Source organism: Pelophylax lessonae (assembly GCF_965119305.1).
Source record: "Pelophylax lessonae genome assembly, chromosome: 8".
Classification (NCBI taxonomy): Eukaryota; Metazoa; Chordata; class Amphibia; order Anura; family Ranidae; genus Pelophylax; species Pelophylax lessonae.
Window position 1 is genome coordinate 275,012,111 of NC_138775.1, and position 14,199 is coordinate 275,026,309.

The 14,199-nt window shown below is 46.1% G+C and overlaps 1 protein-coding gene across 1 annotated transcript in view; it reads right to left on the reverse strand.

The window, feature by feature from the left end:
• The window catches only part of SGIP1 (SH3GL interacting endocytic adaptor 1), a 318,128-nt gene that overhangs the window by 23,419 nt on the left and 280,510 nt on the right, over window positions 1-14,199 (reverse strand). The window contains exons 20-21 of the mRNA XM_082265257.1: window positions 4,587-4,719; window positions 4,264-4,466 (exon numbers count right to left, since the gene is read on the reverse strand). Of these exons, the coding sequence (XP_082121383.1) occupies window positions 4,264-4,466; window positions 4,587-4,719 (336 nt within the window). The remainder of the gene's footprint in view (window positions 1-4,263; window positions 4,467-4,586; window positions 4,720-14,199) is intronic.

Genomic DNA, 14,199 nt, shown 5'->3' on the forward strand with positions numbered 1-14,199 from the left:
CATGTCCAATCAACTGAATTTACCACAGGTGGACTCCAATCAAGTTGTAGAAACACCTCAAGGATGATCAGTGGAAACAGGATGCACCTGAGCTCAATTTTGAGTATCATGGGAAAGGCTGTGAATACTTACCGTATCTCACAAGAGTGAGTACACCCCTCACATTTTTTGTAAATATTTTATTATAGCTTTTCATGTGACAACACTGAAGAAATGACACTTTTCTACAATGGTAAGTAGTGAGTGTACAGCTTGTATAATTAGTTATTTTGAGGAGACAGCAAATTTACACTAACAGACAGCCATTAATGTATAAACCGCTGGCAACAAAAATGAGTACACCCCTAAGTGAAAATGTCCAAATTAGCCCAATTAGCTGGTTTCCCTCCCCGTTGTCATGTGACTCATTAGTGTTACAAGGTCTCGGGTGTTAATGGGGAGCAGGTGAGTTAAATTTGGTGTTATCGCTCTCACTCTCTCATACTGGTAACTTGAAGTTCAACATGGCACCTCATGGCAAAGAACTCTCTGAGGATCTTAAGTGAGGGGAAAGGGACAGGTTGCTAAGAAGTTTTGGACTTGATTCACACAGTATGTTATGATGTAGGCCATTCCCCCCCCCCCCCCGCCACCCCCCACACTAGTTTGAAGTCGGTGCCATGCTTGATTTCTGGCATTCCCTTCATAGAACACTGCTTATGCCAAATCACATAATTTAGTAATCCTGCACACGTGAATTCTAACGCAAACCAAGCCTCATTTTGGATTCCAAGTTTCTATGGAACTGTGACATGATTTGATTATCAACATCACAGCTCATCCCCATGTCAATTAGTAATAAAACTTAAAGCGGATCTAAACCTTATGTTTTGTTTCCCCCTAAAAAAGAAAAACATGTTAATACTTACCTACTTTGTGCAATGGTATTGTACAGAGCAGCCCCAACCTTAATTTTCTGGGGTCCCCCGCCAGTGCTCTCTGCTACCCCTCTTTTCCGTATGCCCCCAAAAGCAAGTCGCACAGTGTGGCTCAGCACCGCTCCCAGGGTTTGATTGACAGCAGCAGGAGCCAATGACTCCCACTGCTATCAGCAAAGCCTGTGAGACCAAGAAAAGGGAAGAAGAGGTGCTGCAGATGGGACAGCACTGCATAGAGAAGGGACCTCAGGTAAGTGTTGGGGGTGATAGGGGAGCTGCTATTGAAAGTTTTTTTAGTCTAACACTGAGAAGTAGTTCTAAAGGCAGAATGTTTCTTTTTTTTTTATTATCCTAATGTATTTTATTCTTATCCCCATCTCGATCCAGCGATGTTGCACAAAAGACTTTGCGGTCCAGGGCTCTCCCTCTTCATTGGGTAAGACACACAGTGGGCCCCAAAACAGTAAGCAAATGTGAGGAGAGAGAGGGTGGGGCTGAGCTGCAGCTCCGTGTCTAAATTGACACACAGAGCAGTGGCTGGGCTCAGGTTTCCCCATAGCAAGCTGCTTGCTGTAGGGGCACTCGGCATGAGGAAGGGGCCAGGAGCGCCTGCGAGGGACCCGAGAAGAGGAGGATCTGGGCTGTTCTGTGAACAACCATTACACAGAGCAGGTAAATGTAACATGTTTGTTATTTTTACACAAAAAAAAAACCCACAACAAGACTTTAGCACCACTTTAGGTTGCCTTTAGAACCACTTTAACAAGCGTCTACGCCGGAGGGTGAGATTATCATGGCAAGGGGCTCAAAAGATTTCGGCGGGTCTGAGGATTTATGAACAATCAGGAACATGTAAGTGACATCACAGGGATTAAAATACACAAATATCTCCTGCAATGTACAAATACTATGTATAACATACTACTGGATTGGGTAAAGTTGTTTTTCAACCTAATTCCACTTTAGTGTTACTAAACCCACAACGGTAAACTCAGTGTGTATATGCAGTAAAGCATGCTTATTATACTCACTGTGGAACCTAAGGGGTAATCCTCTGCATTGTGTAAAAAGACTGTTTGATCCTGTCTTCTCTGATCTTCCCCTTCTTCCAGAGTCCCCAAAATATCTCCTGATAGTACAGAGGCTAGGGGACAAGCTGCAGATGCTCAGTTTGGTGTGTATTGCTAGAGAGGCTTTTTTTTTTTCTTGGGAGGGTGCATGTGATCAGCACAGGTCAAATCAGCACTCCTGCAGCCTAATAGGACAATCTGAGAATGAAAACTCCTCCTACAAGCTTTAACCAGACACTGACAGAAGTCACAAGACTGCTGTAACTGCCGATGAGAAAAGGATGTTTAGCAGTGTACATTTACTACCATAAAAGGATTGCATTTCCATATTCTGTGTACTGTGAGAGACCAGATCTAGTGAATGCAGGCTCCTGGGTTTAGTAGCACTTTAAAGCATCCTGAGGTGCTTGAGAAGAGAACTAATGTTATGGGCAAACATTGCTATGTGCCTGCATTGTAGCCCTGCAGCCAGTTTAGAATACTTACCTTTCTAACAAGTGTAAAGCAGTACTGTAGATGTGGTCACCAGCTAAAAAAGTAGAACTCCAGCTTTTAGTGAAGTTTAAATAGTTTGCTTAGACCAAGCTGGTCTAAAAGAACTATTACCTTCACTAACAGATGCAGTGGCTACATACAGTGCAGCAGGATGGGAATATTCCATCACGCTCCTGAATGAAAAAGGAGTTGGGCTGAACACTGCTCAGACATTTACAGGGAGCTCTGTGATCTGGAGAGGCAGAAGGATGTCACAATCTCCGCCTCAGCCAACCTAGAATACAGCGCTGTATACTGAATGTAGTCTATACAGTGTACATAGCAGCATCTGTTCGTGAATGTAATAGTTTGTTTGGACAAGCTTGGTCCAAACAAACTAAATTAAACTTCACTGAAAGCTGTAGTTCAATGTAAAAAATGACAGGTAAAAAGAGCAAAAACATCTAGTATTTAAAATGCTTATTTTAAAACTTTCTGTAAATTATTTATTTATTGCCTTGCAATGTGCATCTGAACTTACTGGAAAATCGGACTATTCCAGGAGTCAATTCCCTAGAACAGGTTCTCCCTCCCTACACGGCGCGCCATAGCCCTTTCCTGTTCTGGAAGTGTCAACACTAGCCCAACTCATCCACCCCTCCCTACATAACCATTTATGTAGCTGCCGGGTAAGAAGTTTAGGGGAATACTATACTGTGTCACTTGGGTGACAACTCTGAATCTGCTAGCATCACATCCAGGATATTGGCACCATCAGGTCTCAGGGCTTTTGCATATCTAACAAGGGAAGTTTTTACTAGAGATCGACCGATTATCGGCATACCTGATATATCGGGGGCCGATATGCACTTTCCCCAATATATTGGAATTGGCCCCTGAGGTTACCGATATTGCCGATATTTCGGGAAAGTGCTTGTACCGGAGTGATACCTGCAGGTAGAGGCATCACCCCGGTACCAGCGTACATAGCCCACGGTCAGCTGTCTTGTAATGACAACCGATGAGGCTGAGAAGCCACTCGGCTGTCATTACAAGGAGCGGGAGGGGCATTCTTCCCACTTACCACCAATGTAAGGGCCTTTCTTCCTACTGACCACCACTGTAAGGAGCATTCTTCCCCAATTACCACCAAGGTAAGGGACATTCTTCCCACTGACCACTAGGTCAATAGGCATTCATCCTATAAATCACGATGCGAGGGACATTTTTCCCACTGACCACCAACATAAGGAGTAATCCCATCCCGCAACTGGCCCGGGTCTCCCGTCCCACCGGGAGACCCGGGCAACCAGCCTGCACGGCCGCTGAAGAGAAGAACTGATCAAAGCCACATTCGTCTCTGATCGAGTCTCCATGTAAAAACCCAGAAGTGATGTCATGACATCACTTCCGGGTACTCGGCGCAACGTTAAAAAAAATGACTGCATTCAAAACAGCCAAACTTGGCGTTTTGAATGCTTTTAAGTGCAGAGGAGGGGTTTGGGGTCTTTTAGACCCCCAAGATCCCTCCACAAGAGAACCTGTCAAAAAAAAATATATATATATATATATATATATATATATATTTTTTTTTAAATGTACGAAAATATCGGCCAATACTGATATGCGATGACCAAAATATCGGTAATAAAAAACGATATCGATCGATCACTCGTTTTTACAGGTAAATAACGTGTAATATATGTAAAATGTATGTATAATCTTAAAGGAAAGTTTTTGTTTAAATCAATGTAGCAACAGAAGTTTTTTTTTTTTAAAGAGGACTATGTAGTGTCACTTACCAGGCAGCAGGAGGCAGTACAGCCTGGAGCTTTGTTACTCCTCCATCTATAGGGATAACAAACTGGACATTGTTCAACGCTACAGGTGTGGTCATGGCCTCGGGGTTGTACTTGTAATCTATTCGGAGGTCTGTGCTGGTGGGGTCACACCTCCAGTTTACAGCAAGGTTCAGAGGAGTGGATTGAAGGCCCTGGGAAGATACCTGGCAAGACATGAAAGACAAATGCCGCTATTTTACAAACGTCTGAAATTACCTGAGATTTGCATTTGGTTTTTCAGGGCTGTGCATTATTATAGGATATGCAGTCGCTGAGGCCATTACCTGATATTTCAGCATGTCTACATTGTAATACGTGGCTTGCGGTTTCTGCTCCGATACTTTCTTTAGATGGGTCATTAGGTTTGGCATGTTCACCCAGAATTCCTTTGCGTTCAGAGTTGCCTGTGTGTTGTCGCTAAGTGGTAAAATAATACGGATAATATTAGTCACCCCTCATGTTTTTATTTCACATAACAACCGGCTCCTACAGACTTCAGTACAGACAATTTTTAGGATATGTTACAGCACTGAGATCTGCTGGCTGGGAGATACACACTGTCCTCTCCGCTACGGACAGATTTCATTAAAAAAGAATTACATATTCTGCTCCCATCACATTAAATGTGTCATTCTTTTCAAAGAAAAATGAAAGAGCGGGATCAACAGACACGTTCTGGTGTACAGCATCTCTAAAGTGAAAACTATTATTATTTTTTTTGGATAGAGTGGGGAAGAGTTAGAACATGTGTCAGGTTTTTTTTTGCCTTTAAACACAAACGGAGTGCCCAACCAAATAGTGAAAGAGGCCAAACCATAGAAGAGTGACATCAGAAAAAAAGACCATCAACTGCTCCTTCTGTAAAATAATATTTTCTAAGATTAATTTTGAACTTTCCTGCGTTGAGGTCATGTCCCTGTAGTCTTAAACTCTGCTTCATATTGAAAATCCTACCGTCCTGAACCTTATTCACACCTTGAATGTATTGAAAGGGTTTATGTCTCCCCTTCCACTTTATTCCTCCATTACTGTACAGCAGGGGTATGGAATTAAAATTCACGGAGGTCTAATCACTAAAGATTTCTTCCAGCAAAGGCCCGAATCTTAGGTTTGATTCTTAATGGCACCTTGAAGCATTGTTTTCGTGGGCGTCAAACCAGCTTGGTGCAGTGCAATTTAAAAGGGTCAGGGATTACTTTTTGTATGTTTCTGCATGTAAGACATTGAAATTAATGTGCTGCCTACATGCAGAACACACGTAGCAATGTTATCAAGCTAGCCTCAGATCCTTCACATCACAAACCTGTCATTTCAACAGTGTTCTCAGTCCCCCCTGCACATCACAACCTCCCCCTTCCTGTCATCACCCCCCCCCTTTACATTCCTATCCTTATGCCCCTTTATATCACCCCCCTCCTCCTCCACATTTCTGTCCTCAGCCCCCTTTGCATTCCTGTCCTTGGTCCCCTTTATATCAGCCCCCCTTCACATTCCTGTCCTCAGCCCCCCCCCCCTTCACATTCCTGTCCTCAGCCCCCCCCCCCCTTCACATTCCTGTCCTCAGCCCCCCCCTTCACATTCCTGTCCTCAGCCCCTTTATATCACCTCCCTTCCTTCTTCACATTCCTGTCCTCAGCCCCCCCCTTCACATTCCTGTCCTCAGCCCCTTTATATCACCTTCCTTCTTCACATTCCTGTCCTCAGCCCCCCTTCACATTCTTGTCCTCAGCCCCCCTTCACATTCCTGTCCTCAGCCCCTTTATATCAACTCCCTCCTCCTTCACATTCCTGTCCTCCGCCCCCCTTAACATTCCTGTCCTCAGCCCCCCTTCACATTCCTGTCCTCAGCCCCCCTTCACATTCCTGTCTTCAGCCCCTTTATATCACCTCCCTCCTCCTTCACATTCCTGTCCTCAGCCCCCCCCCCCCCCTTCACATTCCTGTCCTCAGCCCCTTTATATCACCTTCCTTCCTCCTTCACATTCCTGTCCTCAGCCCCTTTATATCACCTTCCTTCCTTCTTCACATTCCTGTCCTCAGCCCCCCTTCACATTCTTGTCCTCAGCCCCCCTTCGCATTCCTGTCCTCAGCCCCTTTATATCAACTCCCTCCTCCTTCACATTCCTGTCCTCAGCCCCCCTTAACATTCCTGTCCTCAGCCCCCCTTAACATTCCTGTCCTCAGCCCCCCTTCACATTCCTGTCTTCAGCCCCTTTATATCAACTCCCTCCTCCTTCACATTCCTGTCCTCAGCCACACATCACATTACTGTCATCACACCCCAACCCCTTTACACTCCTGTCCTACACCCCCACTACCCCTTTTACATTCCTGTCCTCACTCCTTGCCCCCCCCCCATTTTATTCCTGTCCCACCCCCACTACCCCTTTACGTTCCTGTCCTCACCCCCACTACCCTTTTACATCCCTGTCCTCAGCTCCCCCCCCCCATCTTCAGAATACTGTCCTTGGCTCCCTTCACAGCACCCTTGGCTTCCTCCACATCATTCACAGCAGTAACAGTTCTCTTTAATGTCCTACCTACATAAGGCTGAAGGCACATTAGTCTAGAGCAGACATTAGCAGTAGGACAGCTCCGCACGGACGGCCGGAGGCATGAGGCTGAAATCGGAGGCAAAACAGCTCTGGAAGGAAGGTGGGATCTGCACAACCTTTTTGCTAGCAACCAATCACCTGCTAGTTAACTTGGAAGTCCCGCCCTCCATCCGGAGCTGTACTGCCTCCGATATCAGCCTCATGCCTCCTGCTGTCCATGCAAAGCTTGATGAGGATGACAGCAGTGAGGATGGCTGAGCGGGCTCCTAAATGGCAGGACCGTGGTCGGTTGGAATAAAACATTGGCTCGGGCCAGACGTGGACCACAGGCCGCAATTTAGTGATGACTGCTGTACATGATAAAGTGGAATTCCAGAATCTATCTAATTAAGCTTAAAGCCTAGTACACATGGGCCGAATGTTGGAAGGCATCGGTCGGTTCAAAAGAAACCAGCTGACATTTTGGCCAGTGTTTACTGCAGCCGGTTCGGCCGGCTGCTTTCAAAGTGGAATGATCGAAAAAGGTCGGCCGATCGCCATCCGATCAGCGTGCTCAGCCAATGGCCTGGGTGTTGTGGCGGGGCGGCAGTCCCCCTTTCACAACACAATAGCTCAGCAGGGGACATCACTGTACTAACATCGCATAGTTAGTTGGGTTGCTGGGTTGAATGAAAAAAAAAACGACTTGCATGCACCAGGCTTCAAACTGCTCCCATGCCCCCTCCTAACTCCTATACTAAACACCCTGTAGGAGGATTTGTGGCCCCCAAAAAGCACTGGCTGACTTTTGTTTTTAATGTCACTTAGAGCTGCACGATTAATCGTATGAAAATCGCGATCTCGATTCATCCCCCCTGACGATCGATTCTTTGCATAGCTGCATAGCAGAGAGAACAGCTGTGGAAAAAAAAAAAAGCCTTCTGGCAAAGCCTATCAGTATTAAGTCTCCCAGTAACTATAAACAAAAATGATTACATTGTATCTTTTCCTTCCCTCTGCCAGGGAGAAAGGAAGTTTAACCTCTTAAAGACTAGACCTTTTTCTGACACTTGTTGCTTGCAAGTTAAAATCAGTTTTTTTTTGCTAGAAAAGTACTTAGAACCCCCAAACATTTTATATATTTTTTTAGCAGAGACCCTACAGAATAAAATGGTGATTGTTGTAATATTTTATGTCACACTGTATTTGCGCAGCAGTCTTTCAAACGCAATTAATAGACTTTAATGAATAAAAAAAAAAAAACGTAACAGTAAAGTTATCCCAATTTTTTTTTGTTACACAGAGAATCGTGAGAGAATCGTGATCTTTATTCCAAGCTAAAAAATCGTGATTCTCATTTTGGCCAGAATCGTGCAGCTCTAATCACTTGTAATCACAGTAATAAAAGACTTCGGACTCCTAAACGCTGGCCATACACTAAGGGTGGCCATACACTATACCATTTTCTTGATATATTTTCCTTTAGATTTACCAAAACCATATAATATGAGGTCAAACCTAAACACTTTCAATTTGTATTGAATCAGGCTGGCTCTTGCACTTCACAGTTTAAGGTAAATCTAAAGGAAATTGAACAAGAAAATTGTATAGTGTATGGCCAGCCTTAGGCTCGGTTCACACTACGGCGCTACGACTTAGGGGGCGACCTGTGAATTGGCGTGCACCGCGACTTCGGCACGACTTGCATGGACTTCATAAAATGAATGTCTATGCAAGTCGCCCCGAAGTAGTACAGGACCCTTTTTCTAAGTCGGAGCGACTTGTGTCGCTCCTATTAGAACGGCTCCTGTACTACACAGTGGGAGCGGGAGGACCGCAACTTGTCAGGCTGACCAAGTCGCCTGACAAGTCGTACCAGTGTAAATGGAGACTTAATCTACTATATACTTACTCAAAAAAAACAAACAGATTCCTCCATCCACAAAAACAAAGTGGATTGAGGAATACCCTCTGCCCCACAGGGGCATTCTTGTCAGAAAACACCCCCAGAAAACAAACTGTTGTAATTCCTACCCCGTTCACCTGATTTGAAAGTAAATACCCTCAAATTAAAGCTGAAAGTCTGCAGTTAAAGCACATTTTGTTTGTTTCATTTCAAATCCCATTGTGGTGGTGTATAGAGCCAAAAAGATTGGAATTGTGTCCATGTCCCAATATTTATGGACCTGACTGTATATGTGTTGCATTGGCGTGAAGGGGTAAAAAAAAAAAAATGGATTTTTGTAAAATCTTACCGTAAAATCCTTTTCTCTTAGCTCATTGACAGACGTAGTCCTCGGTGATACAGCACCTTCGGGTTATGTTGCCTCCACAGGAGCAGGACTAGACAGGAAATTAAAATGCTCTGGCCACACCTTAGGGGCAGTCCCAGAGGGTATATCCTCTCTCTCTCTGCCTCAGCAAATCAGTTATGTCACAAAAGCAGTCTTTAGAGAATTTAACCCAACCCAACTCAAAAACAGAGGGGTGGGTACTACGTCTGTCAATGAGCTAAGAGAAAAGGATTTTACGGTAAGATTTTACAAAAATCCATTTTTCTCTATCGCTCATTGACAGACGTAGTCCTCGGTGATACAGCACCTTCGGGAAGTCCCAGAGCAGTATCACAAATGAGGGGTGGGAAAATGGAAATCAAATCCAAATCTAGAAGGCCCAACCGGTGCCAACTAGAAGTTTACAATGCTCATCCTTAATGATGAGACTCAACAAAAAAATTTTTCAACAGAAAAAAACCCTCGAGGTAGACCACCGGTCTCCTCAAATTGCGGCCTGCAGCACTTTGCGGCCAAAAGAGGCATCCGCCGATGCCATCACATCAATTTTATAAAATTTTGTAAAGGTATGTACCGACGACCAGGTGGCCGCCTTACATACCTGGACCACTGACGCCTGATGGCGAAAGGCCCAGGAAGTACTGAGCGCTCGAGTGGAGTGCGCCCTAACAGGGAATGGAGGATTCCGACCCTTAATAGAATAAGCCTGTACCACCGTCTGTCTAATCCATTTGGCAATAGTCGCGGCAGATGCAGGCAACCCCTTTCTGGGGCCATCCGTGATCACAAAAAGTGAATCCGTTTTACGGAATGATTCTGTAGCTTTCAGGTATACCCTGATTGCCCGAACCACATCCAAGGAATGCAACGCATGTTCCCGATGATGATTGGGCTGAGGACACAAGGAAGGTAGCACAATATCTTCATTCAGATGAAAATCTGAAACCACCTTAGGAAGAAAGGATGGCTTAGGATGAAGTACTACCTTATCCCTATGAATCACTAGGTATGGGGACTGGCATGATAATGCAGCCAGTTCTGACACCCTGCGAGCAGAAGTGATAGCCACCAAGAAGGCCACCTTCTGGGATAAAGTAAGCAAGGGAATCTCCCTGATGTTTTCAAAGGGAGGTTTCTGTAGAACCGACAAAACTAAATTAAGATCCCAGGGCGGTAAGGGCGCGCGGACTGGTGGAGCCAGGTGCCGCACCCCCTGGATGAAATTCCGCACCAAGGACTTGGTAGCTAAAGGTTTCTGAAAGAAGATTGCTAATGCTGAAACTTGACCCTTGATGGTGCTCAAGGCTAGTTTCTGCTCAACCCCTTTTTGCAAAAAGGCCAATATTCGAGTCACCGAATAGGTACGTGGAGGAAATCCTAAAGATTCGCACCACGCAATATAAGTCTTCCATGTGTGATAATAGACCTTGCTGGAAGTCGCTTTCCTTGCTTTAATAAGGGTAGGAATGACTGAAGCTGACAACCCTCTGTCCTTCAGTACTTGGGTCTCAATGGCCAGGCCATTAAAACCAGCGACTGTAAAGCACGATGGTAGATTGGTCCTTGAGACCACAGACACTCCCTGAGACGAAGTTCCCACGGAACGTCTGCGACTAGCATGTCCAAGTCGGTCAGGCCGGCTTGACGAGGCCAGCCTAGAATTTCTAGGACCACTGGCGCTGACTGGATCTGAACCAGGCGTCTCTAGAGCTATCTGGCCCCGACCATCCGAGAAAGTCTGGTCGTTTTCTGTTCCCACACATTTATCAGAAACCTGATTGTTATCAGGAAGGGTGATCTTCTCCGGTTGGACCTCAGGGACCGAAGTCACCCGGCTAGAGGCTTCTTGGTCTGTCTGGTCAACCAGATCCGATTCCTGTGGGGAATAGAGACTAATCTTAGGAAAAGGTAGAGAAAAAGATCTATTCAGGGAACGGTGACTACCGCTCCCTGTAGTACTTAAATGTTGGAAGGGAAGAAATCGCACCGGTAGTAGTAGTCGATGTTTGATCTAATGTCCTGAATACCGGTGAAAACGTCCCCCCACCCTCAACCCGGGTGGGGGCGCACCTTCAGGCTGTGTAATCCTTTGCTTCGGGTTTGGCTGAGTCGGTCCTTTGTTTGTCCGACCAGCCTTTCTTGAACCCTCCTGGAGGAGTCTTGCTTTTCCCGCCTGTTCCAGCCGGGCGTACGAACCCTTTATGGGCGGTAAAGAAAGGTCCTCGCTTGTTGCGAGGTCCCTTAGCTTTAGCAGCCTGTGGCAAGAAAGTGCTCTTGCCCCCAGTGGCGTCCTTGATAATTTCATCTAGGGTGGCCCCAAATAGGCGATTCCCCTGAAAGGGGAGATTCGTCAAGGTCTTTTTGGAACCTAGGTCAGCTGACCAGCATTTTAACCACAGCACACGTCTGAGGATTACCGCTGACATAGATGCATGCCCTAATAGAGGGGTAGCATCCAAGGCTGCGTCACAGACAAACTGTAGCCCTTGTATAATCTGTTCCATCAAATCAGATGTTCCCTGGGGGATATCTTTTCCCCTTAGGTCTTGGCGTACCAATCTCGCCCATTCCGTTAGTGTCTGGGAAACTAGACCAATAACAATTACTGGTCTAAATGCTGACCCTATCAGGGAGAAGATAGTGCGGGACTCCGCTTCCATCTTTCGATCCACCAGATCCTTAAAGGACGAAGTGTCCTCTACTGGGATAACCGTGGCTTTATTCAGCCTGGAAATAGGTGGATCCACCACTGGTGGTACCGTCCATTTCTTAATGATGGATTCCTCAAACGGATAGCGTCTAGCAATACGCTTGGAAATAGTAAAGGTACGCTTAGAATGCTCCCATTCTCCTTTAATTTTATTACCAAAACATTTGGGTACAGGAAACACCTTCACCGTTTTAATGGGCTTGTTAGGACCAAAGGGAATCTCTGTTTCAGTTGCCTCTGCCGGTGAAACCTCAAGTCTTAAGGTTTCCCGCACCGCCACAACTAGTGCGTCCACCAATGCTTCTTCCTGAATTATAGCGGGAGAAAGAACGTCCTCCTCACTGTCTGAGGGAGCTTTACCTGAGATAACAGCCCTTGCAGAGGGACCTGCAGCTGCAGTGACCATCTCTGAATCTGAGTCAGAGGTGTCAGATAATATAGGGGTAGGCGGGGGTCGCTTTCTTGACCCCCGTCCCTGACAGGCTGCCTCCACCCGAGCCACCATAGACTCCAAAATTGCTGTAAATGCATCCATACTCTGTGCACCGGCGGGTCCCGTGGCCCCCTCGAGGGAAACAGGTGGGGGTACTTGTGTGGCAGGGTCCATGATTATTCCAGTAATTTCCCGGAAAATACAATTCAAATTTAAATAAAAAAACTTTTTTTTTTTTTTTTTTTCCAGACCCCCAGCGCCACAAAAGCCCCTCAGTGTTACCTGCTAGGGATCCCTATCGATCGAGAGAGAGAGAGAGATAGACCCCCAGGCTCACCACTTGATGCTCAGAGTTCACTGCAACAGGTTACAGCGCTGTGTTCACAAACAGGAAGTCTTTTGGCTGGCTGCCCAGGAAGAAAGGAGGCGGCTCCGCCCTCTGCACGCCTTCCGGCGCCTCCCCTAGCTCCACGAGGTGTTTGGATCACCTCAAACATGGCCGCCCCCATGCTGGAGACACGAGGCTACGCCAAAATGGCGGCCTCGTGCGATCTAGCAAACAATGGCGGCGGTTAGTACCGAATAGCGGCGTGACTGCAGAACATCACAACACTTCTCTACATGGGGATTTAGCCTGGTCGGCGGTACCGGCCCTGGCGGACCGCATGGCCGTTCGGAAGGCCTGCTATCGCTGGAGACTTGACTAGGAAAGCAGTCTACATGTCCGTGGCTACTGAGGGGTAGGATACTTATATTATCACAGTAAGATACCCATACTGCCACTAATTACAATCTTTTTTAACATGATTACAATTAGATTGTCAGCTCCCAAACCAAGCCTCCTGGCTTTTTGCACATAAAATCACACTCAAAGTAGGGGGATCTGTGCCATGTTATAGGATAGAGGGGAACTCATCCTTACCATACAGAGAGGGGCCCGCGTTCACCACAAGACCCGTCAGGGGAAAAGGGGGAACATGCTACTCACCATACCGGAACCAGGCGGGCACCAACTCCTGACAGTACCCCTCTCCACCGGGGCGGGAGGGCTGTCGACCAATACGGACGCCGTGACTCATGGTCCTTGGCGTTTCAGCGAGACGTTTAACTCGCGGGGTCAGTCCCTCCAGTGGGACTATGTCGCGGCCGACCCAGCGCGGAGCTATGGCCTGCACGCGCTCGTAGGCTGAACTGGGGTGACCACTGGATCTCAACATCCAGCCCGTCGCCCAGTTCAGCTTTCTTGCTTGAAGATCTCACAGGAACACTGGAGGAAAAAAAGCTGTCTAAAAAAAAATCTTAAGAAAAAAATCCTGCCAGGACCGAAGATCCCAGCAAGGTATCTAGGTCCTTACTCCTGAATAGACAGAAAAAAACTGATTTGCTGAGGCAGAGAGAGAGAGGATATACCCTCTGGGACTGCCCCTAAGGTGTGGCCAGAGCATTTTAATTTCCTGTCTAGTCCTGCTCCTGTGGAGGCAACATAACCCGAAGGTGCTGTATCACCGAGGACTACGTCTGTCAATGAGCGATAGAGAAATGTTTTTTTCCCTTGAGCACATTGGACTTTATTTAATATAAATGTTTTATAGTTTGTTTATTTTTTTGTGAGTAATACATTTTTATTGAAAAAAATTATAAAAAACAGACAAAGTATACAATTGTACAAAAACTAAGAGCAACATTAAAATACATAACAGAAAAAGAGAAAACAACCACAAGAGAGCATGTATATGTACCAATCAAGTCATAGAATCAGGATATGAGTACCACTTCTGGACGCAACAAGTCCTACCGTGAAAATAGAGAAAGAAAGAAGTAAACAGAGATAGAGAGTAGGAAGAAGACAGTGGAGAAAGGAGAAGAGGGGGGGGGGGGGGGGAGAAAGGATGGGGGGGAGAGAAAGGATGGGGGGGAGAGAAAGGA